The 23348-nt window shown below is 41.4% G+C and overlaps 3 protein-coding genes across 3 annotated transcripts; 2 read left to right on the top strand and 1 right to left on the bottom strand.

Moving 5' to 3' along the window:
* Positions 1 to 1785: 1785 nt before the first annotated feature.
* Positions 1786 to 10629, bottom strand: LOC104091876 (serine/threonine-protein kinase STY13). Its single transcript, XM_009597323.4, has 6 exons — positions 9652 to 10629; positions 9065 to 9197; positions 8707 to 8902; positions 8084 to 8208; positions 6635 to 6793; positions 1786 to 2396 (listed from the first exon to the last, which is right to left on the bottom strand). Exons 1-6 carry the CDS (start codon positions 9861 to 9863, stop codon positions 2112 to 2114), a joined length of 1110 nt encoding a protein of 369 aa, XP_009595618.1. The 5' UTR covers positions 9864 to 10629; the 3' UTR covers positions 1786 to 2111.
* A 5743-nt stretch (positions 10630 to 16372) lies between these two features.
* On the top strand, positions 16373 to 17362 carry LOC138896012 (uncharacterized). Its single transcript, XM_070180786.1, has 2 exons — positions 16373 to 16681; positions 17189 to 17362. The coding sequence occupies exons 1-2, from the start codon at positions 16373 to 16375 to the stop codon at positions 17360 to 17362; spliced, it is 483 nt and encodes a 160-aa protein (XP_070036887.1).
* A 1216-nt stretch (positions 17363 to 18578) lies between these two features.
* LOC138896011 (KNR4/SMI1 homolog) lies at positions 18579 to 19121 on the top strand. The gene has a single exon (XM_070180785.1). It carries the CDS (start codon positions 18579 to 18581, stop codon positions 19119 to 19121), a length of 543 nt encoding a protein of 180 aa, XP_070036886.1.
* The last annotated feature ends 4227 nt before the right edge of the window (positions 19122 to 23348 follow it).

The following is a 23348-nucleotide window of genomic DNA, read 5'->3' as shown; positions in this document are numbered from 1 at the left end:
TTTTATAATATTATTGTAGGTTAATCTATTATAGCGGGTTAATAATCGTTCTTATCAAGTTAACAATTAATATTATCGTAGAGATTTACCTATAATTACCTTATAAATGACATGAGTGTCTAAATATTTTTTAATTTATCAGTATATAAAACTATTAAAGCACTAAATTTCTCCACTATTGAAAATGGTTGGGGGGGGGGGGGGGAGCTGTTCAATTTTTCCGGTTTGAAACATGAACTTGATTTTGCTTTGAAAAGTAGTTAAGTACTTAAGACCCGTTTGTCCATAAAAAAATTTCCTTTTTTCGAATTCTTTTTATAAAATTGTGTTTGTCCATGAAATTTTAAAAGTTCTTGAATAAATTTCAAAAATGAGTTTTTCAAAAACCAAAACTGCAATTTAACTCCAAATACCCACTCACAAAATTACAATATTTTTTCAAGTCAAATGCATGTCCAAACATATTTTCAAATTTCAAATACTATTTTTCAACTTAACTCCAAGTATTATGTTTTTCAAAAATTATAATTTTTGTGTCCAAACGCCTGCTTATTATAGTTGACCAAAATGAACCAATTCGAATTTCCGGTTCTAAAAAGTGGATAATTGTATTTAATTTTGTATTTATGAACAGTTATTAGAGTTGACCAGATAAGGTCAAAAGTAATAAGCGGGAGATGGAGTTTTAGGATTTTGTGTTTACTCCCTCCATCACATTTTAATTGTTGTTTTAGCTCTTACCATGTCCATTAAGAAAAATAATAAATATAAAGTATAATTTACTAAGCTACCCCTTTTAATTTTTTTTTTGAGAATTGAGCAGTATTAAAAAGAACTATTACTCCTTTAATATTAAGGGCGTAGTTGGAAATAGCTAACAAATTTAGTCTTGAAATTTTAAAGTGACCGTTATTTTGCGGACGAATTTTTTGAGCTAAAGCAAAAGTTAAAATGAGACGGGGGAGTAACATTTATTAAGTGTTAATCCTTGGACCTTTGCTCCCACTTGGCATTCATTAGTTGTACTAAATGAATAGCTTATAAGCCATTTAAGAGGGGTTTATCATGCAATCTAGTCTCGTATATTAAATTCTCGCATAGACCAAGAAGAAAACAATTATTAAATCAACTTCGACTGAATTCTGAATGAGTTAAGATTAACTATGTAATTATTTGACTATTTTTTACGTTAATCATCAAGTTACCGCAATTCTTTTTCGCTTAGTTCGAGACCATCTATATAATAATCATATTGTCAGAGTTACAAAAAAATGGAGTCAGTAAAAAGGGAAAAAAGATAGAGAAACATACGTAGCAACTGTTATTAGAACTATCTAGATAAAAGTTTTGGAAGTCCCTAGACCAAGTAAAACAGTTCAAAGTTTCAAACTGCAACTAACTCTGATAAAAGTTCACCAACAAAATGATTAGGATTTAGCAGGTGGAATCTGTACTCTATATTACACATTTAAGCCAAAAATACATAGTAGCTTTGAAGTGGATAAGTTTCACAAGACAAATATTAAGTTTGAACAGTCATACACCATCCATAACTGCACATGTTTCAGGTGCTAAAATTCTACATAACTGTTTCAAAAACGGATGCAGAAAAACTATGTTCTCACGATGTTTCATCCTTAGTCACCTTCTAATAATAACACAATAAAGAATCGCTCTGAAACAATTATGACATTCTACTTCTGGTGGTTTGTGGGAAAAAGATCCCACAAAGAAGAGAATTATACAGTATGAAAATAACAATCATTCAGAGGGCCTACCAATATCTTAATTCAAATTAGGAGTGTGACATTCTTTAAAAATTAGCTTAAGATGGATAACATTCTGAAGAGCAACACATATTGTTAAGTGATAAATGCAAAAGAAAACTGTTACTATACGGCCTACTACTACAGAGATTCCCATATAAATGAGAGGATTGGATATGAACAAGAAAGTACAGGTAACAAACTTACTTTACAATGACATTAACTACTTGTTTTTGTTCCTTTGTTAATCGACTAACATTGTTTCTGTTCAACACTTGTCATCCCTCTGCTTGGGAAGATGTCCTATCGCGTAAAGTGTTGAAAGTTTTGCCAGCTTACTGTGAGTTAGTTCTTGGCCTTCTTTGCAGCAAAAAGTTGGCGAAGGAAAGCAAATTTTCCCCTAGCTCGTGCAGAAAACTCAACAATGGTACCATTGCTGGCAACCGTCTGCTCCACAGAATCTGTTAGTGGTACGGATGGTGTGGGCGGTGGAAGTGTGAAGAGATACGCAGTAAGCATCCGGATTATCTGGCTGAAGCTTGGTCGCATATTAGGGTCTTCCACCCAACATGATTGTATGATAAATGCCATGTCAGCAGAAATATCTTCTGGAAGACTAGGTCTCTCTTGCTGCATTTCCATTTCATATAAACCAATTTAATACATAAAACAAACTCAGAAGAAGTCCAGTAAATGACTTCATAGAAAAAGCCAAATGCAAATGATAGTTTAGCTTACACCCTTCAGAGTCAAATATTAGAAACTGCACCACCATTATAAAAAAAGAAAGGGGATTACCACATCCCATCTAAGAGCACAATTTTACCTCAGTTACCCTCATATACAACCTTAATGTAATGCATGGAAGCCAAGGAATGTTGACTATGACTTTTGCAACAAGAGTTATGAAACCTAGCTAATCAAGAGAAGAGAATCCTCTGAAGCAATCACGACCTTGGTACAAGGCAAATTACGTACACCATGTGATAGCATTTCAATTAAAATTTTTGCTACATTCATAAACCAAGGATATTTGGGCATTTGAGCTCATTCCTGATGCATTTACTTCTCCATCCAAATTTGCTTGTCAACTTTGACTTGGCATGAGAGAAGTGTTGAAAGTTTGGCTTAAATTATATTTGCATCATAGAAAACTAGGGTAAAGTGTATTGTTATGAGAATAAACGTTAGCCCCCTAAAATTTCTTGTGATATTTAATAAGGAAAGTGGACAACATATCGATGCAATGCCAAAAGAAAATTAGGAGAAGTTTATCAGGATGGAGTAACACATAGATATATATAATCTAGTACTTGCAAGTAGCTGGCAAAGAGGAACTAGCGAAGCAACATTTTATGTCTCAGCACCATTGAGTATATATTTATTAACACTCTCTTTTGTTTGAGGCAGTAAAATGTTATTTGACGTCAGCATACAGAACTGATGCTTGTGTCATGCCTCCTTTTTCTAGACCACCTAGTGCTTGAGAACCTTTTAAGGGTATCGCTGCCAGTGAACCAGGCCAAGTTGCGAAAAAATTGAGTGTGGCTCACTTACATATAGCTTTGTCAAGATCAAAGCCATGAAGCCCTACACCTATGTTGCTCGGACTCTTCAAAAATGCTATTGAGTGCATTTTTGGAGGATCCGACATGGGTGAGGCACAGCGGCAGTAGTTGGAGAGTCCAAGCAACATAGCCCTACGGCCTACGCGGACCAGCTTGAGTGCCTCTTGAATTTCCATTAGTTTGGTTACTCTCCATCTGTATTTTCATGTGAAGTAATTTAGAGCCCGTTTGGACATAATTTTTTATTTTTTTTCCAAAAAAATTTCACTTTTTTTTCGAAATCAGCATTTGTTCATAAAATTTTCAATTTTCACTTGAATATGCATTTTGAAAATTTTCGAAAATTTGAAAAACTCCAAAAAACTGTTTTTCAAAATTTTCACTCAAATCACTCACAAAACTTCAAAAACAACCCAAACTGAAATTTATGTCCAAACACAACTCTAAATTTCAAATACCATTTTCACTTGAAATTTTTTTTTTACCAGTTTTTGGAATTTTACAATTCTTATGTCCAAACGCCTACTTAGAGTCTGACCCTTTTATATACACAAGCCCCACAGTACAACTTACCATAACTCTGATACATCACACACTTATTTTCAGATCCTCTATTATCTTGTCTCTTGCTAATCCAAGCCACCACCCTTCATTGGATCGCACTCTTTCTTTCTTTCTCCAAACTCCATTGTTTAAAAGGCCTCGACCAACGAAATCACTCTCGCCACCACCCTTCTGTTTCATCTCCTAGCCCCACTAAAAAGACTAATAAATCAACAACCAATCAACCATGCTTCAATCCTAAATTAGTTGAGAAGAGTTATATGAATCATTGTAACCGCCTCCAGGGCTTTGGTCTAGTCGTAGGAACACAACTGTGATGTGTGAGTTAAGCACACGTCACAGGTTCGAATCCTGTTGAGATAAAAGCCTGGTATTTAAGTAGAAAAAGTTAAAAGGAAATTGCCCAATATCCACCGAGTTTCGAACCGTGCATCACTATCCTTCGAGAATTTCTCAGTGATAAAAGAAATGAATCCTCTGTAATCATTCCACTTCCAATTATTAAAAAAATTAGTCTTTTACGACAGGCTAAAGGTTGTCTAGAACTAGAGGATCTCTAGTCTTCCATTTATCTCTACTCAAGCTAAAAATATTCATGGCAAATGGAGCTGAGATCAAAGGAACCAGACTCTTGTCACAACCTCAGTGATACTCTGATCTCAAGGCACAACATTAAGCTTCTTGACATATGCAGGTCTAGTTATCTGGTTCTCATAATATCAGCCAGAAGTAACCAAAATATGATCGTTTGAAGAACTCCTAAGGATTCAAAGACAGCAACTTTACGTTGAATAATTCCTTTCCTTTAAGAGAGAAAGTGAGGTATTTTCATTATATATAGGCTATAGCAACACGGGAACACTGCATTATCTGTAGATGCATTGTTCTAATACCAGCTAAGAAAACAGTCAATCATATTTCCCTCCATATAAAACACAGGTGTCGGCTGAGTGTTGGACATTTTTTCCTCTCCTTTAGTGGCATTACCGTGATTCCCCTCATTGCAAAGGACTTTTCAGTTAGCTGGAGTGGTTGTTACTCGGCAGAAATAGAAAAATTTGGAACTAAATTTCAAAAATGTTTAAATTGGAATAAATTGTTGGAGAGGAAACAGAAGAATGCTTCAAGTGAAAGTACCAATGAAAGATCTAAATATCTGATAACTCAATCTTTTTTAAAATCTTGATACCGATAAATCCAAGTTCAGTTTTGAAACTCTGTAGATAATGGACCCGCCTTGTACTGTTCTCCACTTAAACACCAGATTGGGTTCAATAGCCAGGAGTCATACTCATGACGTACACCTACCATACATCCCGCGATGTATTACTTTTGCCGTTGAACCCAAGACCCGGGAGTATCCGATAACTCAATTTTTCTACCCTGGAGCAAGGACAACCACCCTTCTTCTTGTGATCTGTTAACCTTGTGGAAGTGGATGAGCTAAACTTGTAAAGCTTACTGTTTTGGGGAGGATATAATCATTCAATTGTGTTACTGTATGTTTTACCCCCTTGGCACCCATTAATGAGATTGATATCTTTACCTTTAAAAATGAGTAGTTCTTCCCGAACCATCTTTAACACTCTTTATTGGCAGCCATTGTCAACCACATAAGTTGTTAATCTGGATGTGGAGATCTGATAAGAAGTTCAATAACAGTGTATGGGCTAAAAATTATCTTAGTTTAAGTTCATACCATATCAGCATTAAGAGAGCCTTCAAGGGCTGCCACGTGTCATAGAATGACTTCGATAAAAGGCATGTTCGAGATTGAAGTGATCTCACAAGAGATGAAGGTCGGGGTCGAGGAGTCAATGTAGATCAAGGTCGAGGACGAGCACTCGTCTTAAACAAAGTAATAACGGCTAGTTTTAGAACAAGACTATAAAGAGAATATTCCAGTGGATATTTTCTGTATCTGTACTATTAGGGTTTTTTGGCACATGTTCCCTCATAAATAGAAAGAGACATAGTTATAGGGGACATTGAATACTCATTTGTAAGACAACACATTGGCATTCTCTGAAGAATCTTGCTTTATTGCACACATACAAAATATACATTTTTCTTGAGATTCTTGTCTAACTTTTCCCCCACGATCCAAGATAATCCGAATATTCAAAGGCTCATCAATCATTCATCATTGTCAGAAAGAATACCCACGAATCTCACCCTTTTCGAATGACTCACATGTTCTTATTTACTTAAATACCATTCATTGCTATTTATTGTTATTTAATGTTATCTCCTTCATTTTTGGGTCATTGAATATTGCCAGTGTTATCATCATTTATTGCTACTTAGATAATATACGTACTATCTTGCTACAAAATCGGTTAATATATCTTTTGAATATTAATATTGGCTAAGATTGACTTTATTTTATTAAATCTAATTGTTTAAACCCAGATCTAAATTTTGGGTCAAAGAGACAGCATCTGTAATTTTTTTTTGGTTGTTTGGGGGGGGGGGGGGGGGGATTATATTTTTAATTCAATGAATTGCCACAAATTTATAAAGGAGTCAGCATCTTCTACATTCTTTTTTCACAAGCTAAAACTGAATCGTAGATCAAGGCTTTCCAATTCTCGAGCAAGCCAAGCTCGAGGCGTGGGATTTCTTAATGAAGTTAATCCAAAGGGTTGGCTCTTTTACAGTCATAATCAAAAATAACAAATAGCATACCTCATTGTACTGCAATAAATAATATGAAGACAGAAAGACCCTACGTACCTTGAAAGCAGCAGCATAAGCAGCTTGCAAATTCGACATTCCTTCGAATGGCATGCGATTCGTCAATAATTCCCACAAGACAATACCAAAACTATAAACATCAACCTTGTTATTGTAATGCTTCTTCTCCCCCTGACGCAATGTGACAGTGCTGTACAACTGCCAAAAGAAATAATTCAGATAATTGAGAAACTTGAAAATTCAGGATAAACCATTTAAAAGGTATTGAAAGTGACCCAAGTAAGAATATATTATAAAGAAAAATTATAAGAGACAAACGACAAAAGATTTGAACTTTGATCATCAAGGCATTAGTGCACACCTTTATATCATAAAATATATAGTAGACTACCAGGAGTTCATTGCGGAATTCCAATAGCAGTATCACAAAATAATTATGACTTTTGAGGCACCAAACTACCAAATTAAACAGGAAGGATAGTAGTTTATAAAGGCGACTGGAAAAGCAATGACAGCAACATAGAACAGCCTTAAAGATAATAAATTGGATATGAATATCATCAAACCAAAGTACTCCGTTTATCCCTTTGAAAGTTAAAAATGGAAACAGTTCCAGGCTTGCTTCAGATCAAGATCATAATATTGTAATTCAGAAGAACATAAGAGAAATTTGGGAAGATTCCCCAGGGACAATGGTGCACAGTTCGAGACTTGCGGATAATGGGCTCCCCCCCCCCCCTACCCTTCCCCACTTAAATATCATGCTTTTGTATGTCACTGGAACTGTGACATGCACAATGGTGCACAGTTCGAGACTTGCGGATAATGGGCTCCCCCCCCCCCCCCCCCCTACCCTTCCCCACTTAAATATCATGCTTTTGTATGTCACAGTTCCAGAACTGTGACATGCGCCTAACCCACACATCACCCAATTTGTTCTTAGTTCTTGCCACTAGACCAAGGCCATGGGACATAGATTTCCTTTTAAATATAAGTTAAGGAAACTCCTTTTACATAATACTATTTCTAGAGGTGGGTAAACGGATAAATAGGAAATCACTTTGGTTGTCAAATCATCTATTCACTCTTTGACACTTTTCATCTCTATCTTGCAAATAATTCTGATGGGTCAATACTTGAGCATATATTCCTATGCAGTAGCCAGTAGGTACATAATCCTACTCCTCATCATAATTACCAGCCTTTACTAATCTATGAGATGAGAAAATGCAAATATGTAAATCTGCTCACGTTTCATTAGTGGAATCATAGTTGCTGCCCCTAACCATTCTATTCAACCATGCAAGTTGATATTACCAATAATTTAATCCTCCATACAGAAAGATATTGATACATAAATAGGTATAAAATAATAATAACCGGCTACATTTGAAGTGATGTTTATTGGCATGTCTAGTGGAGGAAATTACACGGTTCACTCCTGAAAAGATGGTGCTTGAATAACAGATGGCTAAATTAGATACAAACCTCAGGTGCCATCCACCGGTACGTCCCAGTTTCTGCCGTCATCATCTCAGTGAGGGTCTCTTCCCTAGCTAGCCCAAAATCTGCAAGCTTCACAGACTTCTGATTGGCCGTGAGCAACAAATTGTCTGCATAAATGACATTTCCAGATGTGCCCTTTGTTAGACAGGAAACAATTAAAAAAAGAAAGCAGACTAAAATATGAAATAGGAATGGTAATAAGAGAGTGATGGCAACTTAAGAATAAAACTCCAAGTTAGCAGCATAAACTGACCCGTACATCAACTAAGAATGAGTTTGCTATCCAATTTTGGCTTCCCTATATATTGAGATTCTTTTTACAAAAGGAAGAAAGATTTGAGATGGCAAGCAATGAAGTGAAATATATACCACAATGTCTGCACTAATAACTTCTTCCTTCAATGGTACTTAGATTACTGACCATAGAAGAGCCAACATAAAATGAAAAGATAACCCAGAAAAAGAACTATTCCAGCAGTAAAATATTGATGGATAAAAGAATATAGGCCAAAACCATAATATTTGGCCTGTTTAACATTTCAGTGGATAACTACAATAACAAAAAGAAAAAAAAGTCTTGTACAGCTCGGCTAGCCAAGTGGTACCAGGTTTTAGATCTCTATGTATAATGCCATTGGCATGTAAACATTCCATGGCCCGAGCAATGTCAAGCGCATAATTTAAGGCGACATGAAGGTCAAGCACTTTTGGACGAATGCTGACTAAGTACTTCCGAAGGGACATTCCAGGCAGCAGCTCTGTCACTATAACCATTAAAGGATCCTTGCAAGCTCCAATAAACTGCAAACAAGAAATCAGAATTTACTAGCTAACACCATATGGCTTGCTAAACTTAACAAAAGAAAGCTGCTCAAGGGAAGTTAAAAGCACTTTGAAAAGATAAACAGAATAGTACTATTTTGGAGTCTAGTGAAGTCGGAAGAGAAAGAAAACGATACTTACTTTTACAAGATTCTCATGTTTTACTCTTGACATCATAACAACCTCCCGAACAAAACGGCTTCCAAGTGAAGCTCTTTCTTCCGAGGTTTTACCGCCATTTAGAACTTTTATCGCAACAATTTGATCACCATACCTGGAGAGACATGAAGCATTTTTTCCGATAAATGGAAAATGTACAATAAAACCAGACAACAGATAATCCAAAATATAACAAAAAGCACAAATATTTTCGATCTTCATGTTGTTTAAATGACAGAAATTGTTGTGTTTGACGGCTTCTCAAGACAAAATGAAAATAGCCAAACTAGAAAAAACCATAGGAAGAAAATAGTTACTCTCAGTTACTATATAAGACCCAACGAATATATCAATCTCAAATGGCAAGCAAACTCTCATGTTACATTTTCTGACTAAGATAGCATTTACCTAACTAGTAAACCAATGGAACAGTAACACTGGTCAATCACCTAAAATAAAATCCACAAGTAACAGCATCACAATTTTCAAGTAAGTGGCAGAACAACAATGACGATCAACACTACATTAAAAAAAATGATGGGTAACATTGCACGAAAGGCGTTACATACCTTCCTTCATAAACTTTTCCATGAGCTCCCTCACCAATTTTGGTTCCGATAAAGAGTTGTTTTGGATCCACCAACACTCTCTCATCAATAGATAATTGATTTGAGGGTACTACTGATGATCCATTTCGCGATACGCCTTCAACGTATTTCTGTACACTACCAACAGGATTTTCTTCCTCTTCTCTTTCTCTACTCTTCTCACTGCAACTCATGGTTGCAAAATTCTCAATCAGATTATCCCTGAATGCCTCATCCTCACCTCAACCCTTTGATCCTACAAATTACTTGCAAATAACCATTCTGTCCCCATCACTCAAAAAGTCAATACTCTCTTCTCATGTTACAATATGAATATTTGATCCTAGAAAACACTTGAACCCTCATAAGCAAAGCTTCTTCCTTTTAACTTCCTAATAAGTCCACCAACAAGTCCAAGAATTTATAACCAAAATATGCCTCCAAAATTTCACTTTCATTCAAAACTTCAAACACCCAAAAGATCTAAAAATGCAAAAGAAACTCGAGAATCACATAAAAAGATAACCCTTTTCTTGAAAAAGAAAAAAAGAAAGAATTGATTTTTAAACTAAAATCAAGAAACTAGCAGTCTTTGGATAGTGTGCAGATTAAAACAACCCCCAAAAATAAAAGCAAGAACCTTCAAAGGAAGCAACAAGAGGAGCTAAAAAAGAAACTTATAGTGGCAGCTAAAAGAAAATATATAAAAAAATATGTATACTATTAATACAAATTTCATGCATAGATAAGGACCTAACAAGCAACTCTAAAGACCCCCTATAAAGCTTTGATCTTTACTCTTCTTTTTTTGTCTTTTGGTCCCCTTTTTGGGGGGGATAGGGGTGGGTTTGAAAACGGGGGGTGGTGGGTTAACTTTGTTTTTGTACTTCAAGCTCTTATCTACAATTGAAATGGCGTTCCTGTGAAGATATTCTGGGAGAGTCTATTTTCCGAGTGGAGAGAGAGAAAAGTTGGGGAATAAATGTGAATATTAAAAAGAAAGCACGTTTAAAGTACACCAAATGGGAATTAAACACGTGGAGAGCACTGAGAACACTTTGGAATATTATTAGCATTAAGACATTAGAGGATTTGGACATTGTTAGTTGAGGATGCTTTGGAAAAAAGACAAGAGACCTTTCTTTCTCTCTTGACTAACTAATTGGCTTTTTGTGATGTGCGTTTTTGGTGTTTGATATTTGCATTTTGAGTCCCACTTAATTTGGATCCGCATAAGACTTATTAAAAAGGGAAATGTTTTCTATGAGAATATTTTTTATTCGTAAAATTTAAATCGGAGACCTTTGATTAAGGATAAATTTTTTTAATTTATTTTACCATAATCCTTGGTGTATGTGCAATTTTGTTGACTTTGGACGGGTCAAGAGGTCACAATTTAAAATTTATTGTTACGATTTTAAATTTTAATTTTTTAGTAATAAATTGTGGATGATGACCATAACAAACAAAACAAATACACCTAAAAACTAATTATATAACTTGTTAATAAAAAAAGAACATCTATGAGAACTTTTTGAAGATCTCAATATATCTGTTTACCCGAAAAACGGATAGAGTTGATTTTATACGCAATTCTAAGGGTGCGTGGTATAACTTGGTACAAATCAGAAAAGTAAGTAAAAATATGTCAAATATTGACTGTAAAGAATTAAATACAAACCAAATTGATTGGAGAATGATTTATGTGTGAAGCTCATAAAGGATAATCTCTATTGTATTTCTCTATGAATATCAATAATATCTGAATTTGAGAGTGTATGAGTGCCTTAATGTCTCCTCCCCTACAGAAATAATATGCATCCCTCTTATAGTGGAGGGATCCTACTTTATATATAAATAAAAATACATAGTGGAGATCCCATGATAGATTAATTTTTTTCTAATTCCCGCCGAGATTCTCTCCCTTAGTGCGGTTGTAACGGCTCTTGTCTCTTGGCTCGATCTTGATCGGATTTGGTATTGGTCGATTTCCAGATTTAGAGCTCGATATTAACTCGAGCTCGATATTGACTCAGGGCTCGGTATCGACTCGGGCTCGATATTGGTCGATCTATGGCTCTTAAACTCGATGACATCGCTTCACATCATAGTTCGATTTAGACTCGAGCTCGATAATAACTTCGAGCTCGGTATTTGATCGGTTCCTGAAACTCGAGCTCGGTAACCTGGCTTCAAATCTCATCTCGATATTATGAAGATGCTCTTTGGTCTATTATGTTCCAATCTTGACCAATCATACGAAGGTCGAAATCAGTTTTGACCGTATACAGATAGTCCCCTCATTTCTCGGGAAGGATGTGGCGAGAAACGACATGATTTTCCAACGGCATGACTAGATATACACTGATGTTTGCATCGAGCCCGACCATGACGTATGTGATAGATGTTCCGTCGGTTCAGTTACCAATGCATTAAATGCGTGTCAGACGATGGTCGGCCATTGCTGATATTGAACCGTCATTGCCAACCCTATAAATAGCTCATCTTTTTACCATTTTTTACTTTTACACCTCTAATCTCCGAATCTTCTAAGTTCTTTTTCGCATCTTCTAAGTTCTTCATCTGTAAATCTGTGATTTTTACTGCAAAATCCCTCTTTAGAACACCAAATCTTGTCATCTTCCTCTATCTTTAATCTTCAAATCCAAATGGCAAAAATGTCAAAAACCGTTCCTCAAAAAGAAAAAGCTTCTTCTTCGCGGGCCGCCGGCGACAAAACACCGGTGGAGCCACGACCCAAGGATTATGTTCCCGGGGTGTGTATTCTTACCTCTGATTTTAAGATCGACAAAGCTTCGCCGGTTCCCGGTCGATACGATCCAGTATCGAGGTACATGTACTCAATAACTGAGGGATATCTTAAACAGGTAAGGAAAGATTGCAACTGGGAGAACAAAGAAGTGATAATCCCGGCTCCCGAAGAAGATATTACTACTCATGTGAAAGGGTTTTTAAGTGTTTATACTTACCCTTTCACGTTGGGCCCCCTCGACCCAGTTGTCATCGATTTTTGCCGCCAATACCAAACAACCCTAGGCCAAATCCATCCTTCTTTTTGGCGAATCATTATTTTGATCCGCTTCTTCGTGAACAAAGTCGAGGGGATGCCTTTCACCCTCGACCATCTTATCAGATTGTACAGCCTCCGCCTCTATCGAGGCGGGTTAATGAAACTCCAGTGCCAGGCTAACAAAGTACTATTCTCGAGCATAGACGAGGACAAGGACCGAGGCTGGATGGGCAGGTTGTTTCGAGTGAAGACTTCCGACCTAATCCCGGTCGAGAAGATGCCATTTCCCGAGGAATGGAACATGAAGCGTAAGTATAATTCTATTGTTAGCTCATATTGTTTTGCTCCTTTGTTTCTTTCTCACCGATATCCTTTTCCGTGGTGTAACGGTTGCTTGGATGCTCGGTGTTATTCCTAACCTTAAGAGTTGGTTACGGGACCTAACTTCGACCTCCACATATGCCAAGTGCTCGTGGCGCGACTTATCAAAGGGCCGATGGGAGGCTAAAACTCATGGTAAGCCTCTTTCCCATGTCTTCGATGATTCGAACAAGATGTCTTTTTTATACTTAACCAATTTTCTTGTGTGTAGGCCGGGGCAAAGATGCGGTCATGAGGCCCCCGTCTGGCGAAGAAGAGACTTCGGCCTCGGTTCCGAAACCAGCGAAGGACAACAAGAGAAAAAGGGCCTCTACTTCCGAGGATCCAAAACTTAAGACAAGGACGGCTCGTAAGCCGAGGATGAATACCATCCCTTTGATCAAAGAATCTGTTCGGCCTCTAAGGGATGAAGACGAAGAATAAGAAGAAGAAGAAGAATAAAACGACGACTCCATATTGGTGGCCCGAGTGCTGAAACCCATCGATGCCCCAAAGGCAGCTGGGTCGATGGCGGTTGATGAGGCTCCGTCTCAAACTGAGGGGATATCGGAGAAGGACTCGGGCAAAGTCCCCGAGTTGTTGGAGATCGAGGATGCCTCCCACCGAAGTCAACAAACGGTGGGTATATCTGAAGGGGCTAGCCCTGAAGCACTTCGAACTGAGGAGAATGCCCCAAGCGACTCGCTTGGGGCAATAGTAATCGGAGACTCGCCTACTCTCCATGCTTTTTCCGAAGGGGCGATTCGGGAAGCCCGATCTTTGGGGACCCTCGAGGTTGACGGGGCCCATGAGGGAGAGGACCACTTTCATGATTTGTTTATTGGTATCGAGGATGCTGCCGGCCCGAGTGATGCATCGGGTCTTTTCTTCGAGGCGCAACGAGCCTTGAATCAGGTAAGTCTCAATTCCCTTTGTTGATGTCATATTTTTCCATTTTCTGACTAACTTTTTCTCTTTTTCATATAGGCTTTAGCTCTTCATCAAGAGGCATTTTCTAAGTCTCGGGCAGAGCTGAGCCGATGTGAGGCCGACTTCCTAGGGCTTTCGGAGGTGAGAAATGCCCTCAAACTTCTTAGTGGGTAGAAAGAGGAAGAGGTCAAAGATATTCAAGCCGAGTTAGCCAAGGCTGACCAAGATTAGACAGACCTGATCGAGCAGGTAATGAAAATTTTAAAAGCTCATGGGCTCGACTTGGGAACGATGGCTAACATTTCAATCTCACAGTTGCAGCAGAAGATCGAGAGGATCGAGCAATTTCGTGAGGAGGTCGACACGATAAAGGCGGAGTCCTTGGGATAGAAAGAAGGTATAGATCGTCTTGCTGCAGAGAAAGAGACAGCTCGAGCCCAATTATCATCGGTCGAAAGTCAACTTCAAGGCATGAAGGAGAAGAGCTCGGCTCAAGCAAGAAAAATAGAGGAGCTCGAAGCTCGGTTGGCTTCCGAATTTTCCAAGGCCGAGGCGGATGCAATCGTGGCCGTCTATCAGGCCGATGCTGAAGCCGCCCAAGTACAAGAGAGAGAGGCAGCCGAGACCGCTCAAACTCGAGCACATTGGGTTGCTGAACTCGCCAAATGCCAATCTCGGAGGAAAACCCTCGAGGAGAGCCATGCTCGAGGTTTCGACCTTACCGAAGAGATAATAAAGGCTAAAGAACTTGAAGCCGATGCTGGAGCCCCGACTTTCGATGATGATGATGATGATGATGATGAGAGCAAGAGTGGGTCTGAGAGTGGGGAGGATCCCGTAATCTGAGACTCGCCTACTCTCCATGCTTTTTCCGAAGGGGCGATTCGAGAAGCCCGAGCTTTGGGGACCCTCGAGGTTGACGGGGCCCATGAGGGAGAGGACCACTTTCGTGATTTGTTTATTGGTATCGAGGATGCTGCCGGCCCGAGTGACTCATTGGGTCTTTTCTTCGAGGCTCAACGAGCCCTGAATCGGGTAAGTCTCGATTCCCTTTGTTGATGTCATATTTTTCCATTTTCTACCTAACTCTTTCTCTTTTTCATATAGGCTTTAGCTCTTCATAAAGAGGCGTTTTCCAAGTCTCAGGCAGAGCTGAGCCGATGTGAGGCCGACATCCGAGGGCTTTCGGAGGTGAGAAATGCCCTCAAACTTCTTAGTAGGCAGAAAGAGGAAGAGATCAAAGATCTTCGAACTGAGTTGGCCAAGGCTTACCAAGATTAGACAAACCTGATCGAGCAGGTAATGAAAATTTTAAAAGCTCATGGGCTCGACTTGGGAACGGTGGCTAACATTTCAATCTCACAGTTGTAGCAGAAGATCGAGAGGATCGAGCAATTTCGTGAGGAGGTCGACACGATAAAGGCGGAGTCCTTGAGATGGAAAGAAGGTATGGATCGTCTTGCTGCAGAGAAAGAAACTGCTCGAGCCCAATTATCATTTGTCAAAAGTCAACTTCAAGGTATGAAGGAGAAGAGCTCGGCTCAAGCAAGAAAAATAGAGGAGCTCGAAGCTCGGTTGGCTTCCGAATTTTCCAAGGCCGAGGCGGATGCAATCTTGTCCGTCTATCGGGCCGATGCTGAAGTCGCCCAAGTACAAGCGAGAGAGGCAGCCGAGACCGCTAAAACTCGAGCACATTGGGTTGCTGAACTCACCAAATGCCAATCTCGGAGGGAAACCCTCGAGAAGATCCATGCTCGAGGTTTCGCCCTTACCGAAGAGATAATAAAGGCTAAAGAACTTGAAGCCGATACTGGAGCCCCGGCTTCCGATGATGATGATGATGAGAGCAAGAGTGGGTCTGAGAGTGGGGAGGATCTCGTAATCGGAGACTCACCTACTGTCTATGCTTTTTCCGAAGGGGCGATTCGAGAAGCCCGAGCTTTGGGGACCCTCGAGGTTGACGGGGCCCATGAGTGAGAGGACCACTTTCGTGATTTGTTTATCGGTATCGAGGATGCTGCCGGCTCGAGTGACGCATCGGGACTTTTCTTCGAGGCTCAACGAGCCCTGAATCGGGTACGTCTCGATTCCCATTGTTGATGTCATATTTTTCTATTTTATGCCTAATTTTTTCTCTTTTTCATATTGGCTTTAGCTCTTCATCAAGAGGCATTTTCCAAGTCTCGGGCAGAGCTGAGCCGATGTGAGGCCGACTTCCTAGGGCTTTCGGAGGTGAGAAATGCCCTCAAACTTCTTAGTGGGTAGAAAGAGGAAGAGGTCAAAGATATTCGAGCCGAGTTAGCCAAGGCTGACCAAGATTAGACAGACCTGATCGAGCAGGTAATGAAAATTTTAAAAGCTCATGGGCTCGACTTGGGAACGATGGCTAACATTTCAATCTCACAGTTGCAGCAGAAGATCGAGAGGATCGAGCAATTTCGTGAGGAGGTCGACACGATAAAGGCGGAGTCCTTGGGATGGAAAGAAGGTATAGATCGTCTTGCTGCAGAGAAAGAGACAGCTCGAGCCCAATTATCATCGGTCGAAAGTCAACTTCAAGGCATGAAGGTGAAGAGCTCGGCTCAAGCAAGAAAAATAGAGGAGCTCGAAGCTCGGTTGGCTTCCGAATTTTCCAAGGCCGAGGCGGATGCAATCGTGGCCATCTATCAGGCCGATGCTGAAGCCGCCCAAGTACAAGCGAGAGAGGCAGCCGAGACCGCTCAAACTCGAGCACATTGGGTTGCTGAACTCGCCAAATGCCAATCTCGGAGGGAAACCCTCGAAGAGAGCCATGCTCGAGGTTTCGACCTTACCGAAGAGATAATAAAGGCTAAAGAACTTGAAGCCGATGCTGGAGCCCCGGCTTTCGATGATGATGATGATGATGATGATGAGAGCAAGAGTGGGTCTGAGAGCGGGGAGGATCCCGTAATCGGAGACTCGCCTACTCTCCATGCTTTTTCCGAAGGGGCGATTCGAGAAGCCCGAGCTTTGGGGACCCTCGAGGTTGACGGGGCCCATGAGGGAGAGGACCACTTTCGTGATTTGTTTATCGGTATCGAGGATGCTGCCGGCCCGAGTGACTCATCGGGTCTTTTCTTCGAGGCTGAACGAGCCCTGAATCGGGTAAGTCTCGATTCCCTTTGTTGATGTCATATTTTTCCATTTTCTGCCTAACTCTTTCTCTTTTTCATATAGGCTTTAGCTCTTCATAAAGAGGCATTTTCCAAGTCTCAGGCAGAGCTGAGCCGATGTGAGACCGACTTCCGAGGGCTTTCGGAGGTGAGAAATGCCCTCAAACTTCTTAGTAGGCAGAAAGAGGAAGAGATCAAAGATCTTCGAGCCGAGTTGGCCAAGGCTTACCAAGATTAGACAAACCTCTATCGAGCAGGTAATGAAAATTTTAAAAGCTCATGGGCTCAACTTGGGAACGGTGGCTAACATTTCAATCTCACAGTTGTAGCAGAAGATCGAGAGGATCGAGCAATTTCGTGAGGAGGTCGACACGATAAAGGCGGAGTCCTTGAGATGGAAAGAAGGTATGGATCATCTTGCTGCAGAGAAAGAAACTGCTCGAGCCCAATTATCATTTGTCAAAAGTCAACTTCAAGGCGTGAAGGAGAAGAGCTCGGCTCAAGCAAGAAAAATAGAGGAGCTCGAAGCTCGGTTGGCTTCCAAATTTTCCAAGGCCGAGGCGGATGCAATCATGGCCGTCTATCGGGCCGATGCTGAAGTCGCCCAAGTACAAGCGAGAGAGGCAGCCGAGACCACTAAAACTCGAGCACATTGGGTTGCTGAACTCACCAAATGCCAATATCGGAGGGAAACCCTCGAGGAGATCCATGCTCGAGGTTTCGACCTTACCGAAGACATAAAAAAGGCTAAAGAACTTGAAGCCGATGCTGGAGCCCCAACTTTCGATGATGATGATGATGATGATGAGAGCAAGAGTGGGTCTGAGAGTGGGGAGGATCTCGTAATCGGAGACTCGCCTACTGTCTATGCTTTTTCCGAAGGGGCGATTCGAGAAGCCCGAGCATTGGGGACCCTCGAGGTTGACGGGGCCCATGAGGGAGAGGACCACTTTCGTGATTTGTTTATCGGTATTGAGGATGCTGCCGGCTCGAGTGACGCATCGGGTCTTTTCTTCGAGGCTCAACGAGCCCTGAATCGGGTACGTCTCGATTCCCTTTGTTGATGTCATATTTTTCTATTTTATGCCTAACTTTTTCTCTTTTTCATATAGGCTTTAGCTCTTCATCAAGAGGCATTTTCCAAGTCTCGGGCAGAGCTGAGCCGATGTGAGGCCGACTTCCAAGGGCTTTCGGAGGTGAGAAATGCCCTCAAACTTCTTAGTGGGCAGAAAGAGGAAGAGATCAAAGATCTTTGAGGCGAGTTGGCCAAGGCTGACCAAGATTAGACAGACCTGATCGAGCAGGCAATGAAAATTTTAAAAGCTCATGGGCTCGACTTGGGAACAGTGGCTAACATTTCAATCTCACAGTTGTAGCAGAAGATAGAGAGGATCGAGCAATTTTGTGAGGAGGTCGACACAATAAAGGCAAAGTCCTTGGGATGGAAAGAAGGCATGGATCGTCTTGCTGCAGAGAAAGAGACTGCTCGATCCCAATTATCATCGGTCAAAAGTCAACTTCAAGGCATGAAGGAGAAGAGCTCGGCACAAGCAAGAAAAATAGAGGAGCTCGAAGCTCGGTTGGCTTCCGAATTTTCCAAGGTCGAGAAAGCAAAGGCCGAGGCGGATACAATCATGGCCGTCTATCGGGCCGATGCTAAAGCCGCCCAAGTACAAGCGAGAGAAGCAACCGAGACCGCTCAAACTCGAGCACATTGGGTTGCTGAACTCGCCAAATGCCAATCTCGGAGGGAAACCCTTGAGGAGAGCCATGCTCGAGGTTTCAACCTTACCGAAGAGATAATAAAGGCTAAAGAACTTGAAGCCGATGCTGGAGCCCCGGCTTCCGATGATGATGATGATGATGAGAGCAAGAGTGGGTCTGAGAGCGGGGAGGATCCCATAATCGGAGACTCATCTACTCTCCATGCTTTTTCCGAAGGGGCGATTCGGGAAGCCCGAGCTTTGGGGACCCTCGATGTTGACAGGGCCTATTAGGGAGAGGACCACTTTTGTGATTTGTTTATCGGTATCGAGGTTGCTGCCGGCCCGAGTGATGCATCAGGTCTTTTCTTCGAGGCTCAACGATCCCTGAATCGGGTAAGTCTCGATTCCCTTTGTTGATGTCATATTTTTCCATTTTCTGCATAACTTTTTCTCCTTTTCATATAGGCTTTAGCTCTTCATCAAGAGGTGTTTTCCAAATCTCGGGCAGAGCTGAGCCGATGTGAGGCCGACTTCCGAGGTCTTTTGGAGGTGAGAAATGCCCTCAAACTTCTTAGTGGGCAGAAAGAGGAAGAGATCAAAGATCTTTGAGCCGAGTTAGCCAAGGCTGGCCAAGATTAGACAGACCTGATCGAGCAGGTAATGAAAATTTTAAAAGCTCATGGGCTCGACTTGGGAACGGTGGATAACATTTCAAACTCACAGTTGTAGCAGAAGATCGAGAGGATCGAGCAATTTCATGAGGAGGTCGACACAATAAAGGCGGAGTCCTTGGGATGGAAAGAAGGTATGGATCATCTTGCTGCAGAGAAAGAGACTACTCAAGCCCAATTATCATCGGTCGAAAGTAAACTTCAAGGCATGAATGAGAAGAGCTCGGCTCAAGAAAGAAAAATAGAGGAGCTCGAAGCTCAGTTGGCTTCCGAATTTTCCAAGGCCGAGAAAGCAAAGGCCGAGGCGGATGCAATCATGGCCGTCTATCGGGCCGATGCTTAAGCCGCCCAAGTACAAGCGAGAAAGGCAGCTGAGACCGCTCAAACTCGAGCACATTGGGTTGCTGAACTCGCCAAATGCCAATCTCGGAGGGAAACCCTCGAGGAGATCCATGCTCGAGGTTTCAACCTTACCGAAGAGATAATAAAGGCTAAAGAACTTGAAGCCGATGCTGGAGCCCCGACTTCCGATGATGATGATGATGATGATGATGAGAGTAAGAGTCGGTCTGAGAGCGGGGAGGATCTCGTAATCGGAGACTCGCCTACTCTCCATGCTTTTTTCGAAGGGGCGATTCGGGAAGCCCGAGCTTTGGGGACCCTCGATGTTGACGGGGCCTATGAGGGAGAGGACCACTTTTGTGATTTGTTTATCGGTATCGAGGATGCTGCCGGCCCGAGTGATGCATCGGGTCTTTTCTTCGAGGCTCAACGATCCCTGAATCGGGTAAGTCTCGATTCCCTTTGTTGATGTCATATTTTTCCATTTTCTGCATAACGTTTTCTCTTTTTCATATAGGCTTTAGCTCTTCATCAAGAGGCGTTTTCCAAATCTCGGGCAGAGCTGGGCCGATGTGAGGCCGACTTCCGAGGTCTTTTGGAGGTGAGAAATGCCCTCAAACTTCTTAGTGGGCAGAAAGAGGAAGAGATCAAAGATCTTTGAGCTGAGTTAGCCAAGGCTGACCAAGATTAGACAGACCTGATCGAGCAGGTAATGAAAATTTTAAAAGCTCATGGGCTCGACTTGGGAACGGTTGCTAACATTTCAATCTCACAGTTGTAGCAGAAGATAGAGAGGATCGAGCAATTTCGTGAGGAGGACGACACGATAAAGGCGGAGTCCTTGGGATGGAAAGAAGGTATCGATCGTCTTGCTGCAGAGAAAGAGACTGCTCGAGCCCAATTATCATCGGCTGAAAGTCAACTTCAAGGCATGAATTAGAAGAGCTCGGCTCAAGCAAGAAAAATATAGGAGCTCGAAGCTCGGTTGGCTTCCGAATTTTCTAAGGTCGAGAAAGCAAAGGCCGAGGCGAATGCAATCGTGGCTGTCTATCGGAACGATGCTGAAGCCGCCCAAGTACAAGCGAGAGAGGTAGCCGAGACCACTCAAACTCAAGCACATTGGGTTGCTGAACTCGCCAAATGCCAATCTCGGAGGGAAACCCTCGAGGAGATCCATGCTCGAGGTTTTGACCTTACTGAAGAGATAATAAAGGCTAAAGAAATTGAAGTCGATGCTGGAGCCCTGACTTTTGATGATGATGATGATGATGAGAGCAATAGTGGGTCTGAGAGCGGGAAAGAGCCCGATGAAGAATAGACTGCCCCGAGAGATATTCATGAAACTTAGGGTTTTTTCCATTTTGATCTTTTTGTGTAGGGTCCTGATCAGACCTTGTAAATACTCTTATATATATATAAAGATCTTTTCCTTTCCCAACTTGTCTTTGTTTTATACTCTGCCTTATGAAGATTTTGTTTCATTCATGCCTTATGAAAGTTTTCATAAGTTCGGGGCTTTAGGCAATTTGATCGAAGTCGGACCTTGTAGTCCTTATAACCAAGTGAGTATTTGCTCGAACTCGAAGTAAGAGTAGCCCTTAGGCTTAATAGTCGAGTGAGTGTTAGCTCGAACTCGAAGTAAGAGTGGCCCTTAGGCTTTATGGTCGAGTGAGTGATTGCTCGAACTCGAAGTATGAGTAGCCCTTAGTCTTTACGGTCGAGTGAGTGTTTGCTCAAACTCGATGTAAGTGTAGCCCTTAGGCTTAATAGTCGAGCGAGTGTTTGCTCGAACTCGAAGTAAGAGTGGCCCTTAGGCTTTATGGTCGAGTGAGTGATTGCTCGCACTCGAAGTTAGAGTATCCCTTAGGCTTAGCAGTCGAGTGAGAGTTTGCTCGAACTCGAAGTAAGAGTGGCCCTTAGGCTTTATGGTCGAGTGAGTGATTGCTCGAACTCGAAGTAAGAGTAGCCCTTAGGCTTTACGGTCAAGTGAGTGTTTGCTCGAACTCGATGTAAGAGTAGCCCTTAGGCTTAATAGTCGAGTGAATGTTTGCTCGAACTCGAAGTAATGTAGCCCGTAGGCTTTATGGTTGAGCGAGTGTTTGCTCGAGCTCGAAGTAAGAGTAGCCCTTAGGCTTAGCAGTCGAGTGAGTGTTTGCTCGAACTCGAAGTAACAGTGGCCCTTAGGCTTTATGGTCGAGCGAGTGTTTGCTTGAGCTCGAAGTAAGAATAGCCCTTAGGATTAGTAGTCGAGTGAGTGTTAGCTCGAACTCGAAGTAAGAGTGGCCCTTAGGCTTAATAGTCGAGTGAGTGTTTGCTAGAACTTGAAGTAATGTAGCCTGTAGGCTTTATGGTCGAGCGAGTGTTTACTCGAGCTCGAAGTAAGAGTAGCCCTTAGGCTTAGTAGTCGAGTGAGTGTTAGCTCGAACTCGAAGTAAGAGTAGCCTTTAGGCTTAATAGTCGAGTGAGTGTTTGCTCAAACTCATAGTAATGTAGCCCGCAGGCTTTATGGTCGAGTGAGTGTTTACTCAAACTCGAAGTAATGTAGCCCGTAGGCTTAGTAGTCGAGTGAGTGTTTGCTCGAACCCGAAGTAAGAGTAGCCTTTAGGCTTAATAGTCGAGTGAGTGTTTGCTCGAACTCAGAGTAATGTAGCCCGTAGGCTTTATAGTCGAGTGAGTGTTTGCTCGAACTCGAAGTAATGTAGCCCGTAGGCTTAGTAGTCGAGTGAGTGTTTGCTCGAACTCGAAGTAATGTAGCCCGTAGGCATTATGGTCGACTGAGAGTTTTGCTCGAACTCGAAGTGATGTAGCCCGTAGACTTATGTGGGGCTTGATCTCGTTGATATTTCGGTTGGCAGTCCCCAATTTATGGGGTAATGGTCGGCCCTTAAGCCTGTTTGCATAATAGATCATGAAATAGAGGATAGATTCTAAGATATGAGATATCGGTAAAGAAGAAATTTCTCTTTATGTCATTGTACATGTGTTCATGTTTTGTACCAGGTATCGAGTAAACTACACAAGCATGGTTCGTTTTGATCGTTTAGCTCTTACAATTTTTCCTATCGAAACCCTGTTGTCACAAAGTAACTTCCTTGCATCGAACTTGATAATCGAATTTGTTTTGTTATACTCGAGGGTAATACCCCCCAGTATTCGAGATTGATTGTAAAGAGGCCTCAAATACTATTGAATTGTTCTAAGTTAGCACGATCAATGGTTGCCCCGTTAAAAACCTTGCCGAAAAACTCATTTGGAACAAAACCGGTCTAAGGGAAAAAGAGTGCAATGCGTGCTTTCAAGCCTAAAGGCTTCGAGTTGAATAATCCATCCCTGTTTTTGGTCGAACACCTACAAGGGTTAATTTCGAAACATAAATGAACATAGGAGGGTCTTCCCTTAATAGTAGTATCATTTTAGGTGCGACACGTTCCAATTGCTTAGTAGTTGTTTGTCGTTTATTACACCGAGCTTGTAGGATCCTTTTCCGACGATTTCGAGAACCTGA

The sequence above is a fragment of the Nicotiana tomentosiformis genome, chromosome 7, assembly GCF_000390325.3.
Source record: "Nicotiana tomentosiformis chromosome 7, ASM39032v3, whole genome shotgun sequence".
In the NCBI taxonomy this organism is placed as follows: domain Eukaryota; kingdom Viridiplantae; phylum Streptophyta; class Magnoliopsida; order Solanales; family Solanaceae; genus Nicotiana; species Nicotiana tomentosiformis.
Note: the sequence above shows the minus strand (reverse complement) of the source record. Positions and strands in the feature narration are given on the sequence as shown.

Bases quoted from the DNA above. Each gene is read 5' to 3' on its own strand.
- LOC104091876 (XM_009597323.4), bottom strand. From the start codon at position 9,863: ATGAGTTGCAGTGAGAAGAGTAGAGAAAGAGAAGAGGAAGAAAATCCT. The intron at 8,209-8,706 runs GTACCACTTGGC...TCATTTATGCAG, and splicing joins ACATAGAGATCTAAAACCTG to ACAATTTGTTGCTCACGGCC. The intron at 6,794-8,083 runs GTTTGTATCTAA...TTCTTTTGGCAG, and splicing joins ACCGGTGGATGGCACCTGAG to TTGTACAGCACTGTCACATT.
- LOC138896012 (XM_070180786.1), top strand. From the start codon at position 16,373: ATGGCTAACATTTCAATCTCACAGTTGCAGCAGAAGATCGAGAGGATC. The intron at 16,682-17,188 runs GTACAAGCGAGA...TTTTTCATATAG, and splicing joins CCGATGCTGAAGCCGCCCAA to GCTTTAGCTCTTCATAAAGA.
- LOC138896011 (XM_070180785.1), top strand. From the start codon at position 18,579: ATGGATCGTCTTGCTGCAGAGAAAGAGACTGCTCGATCCCAATTATCA.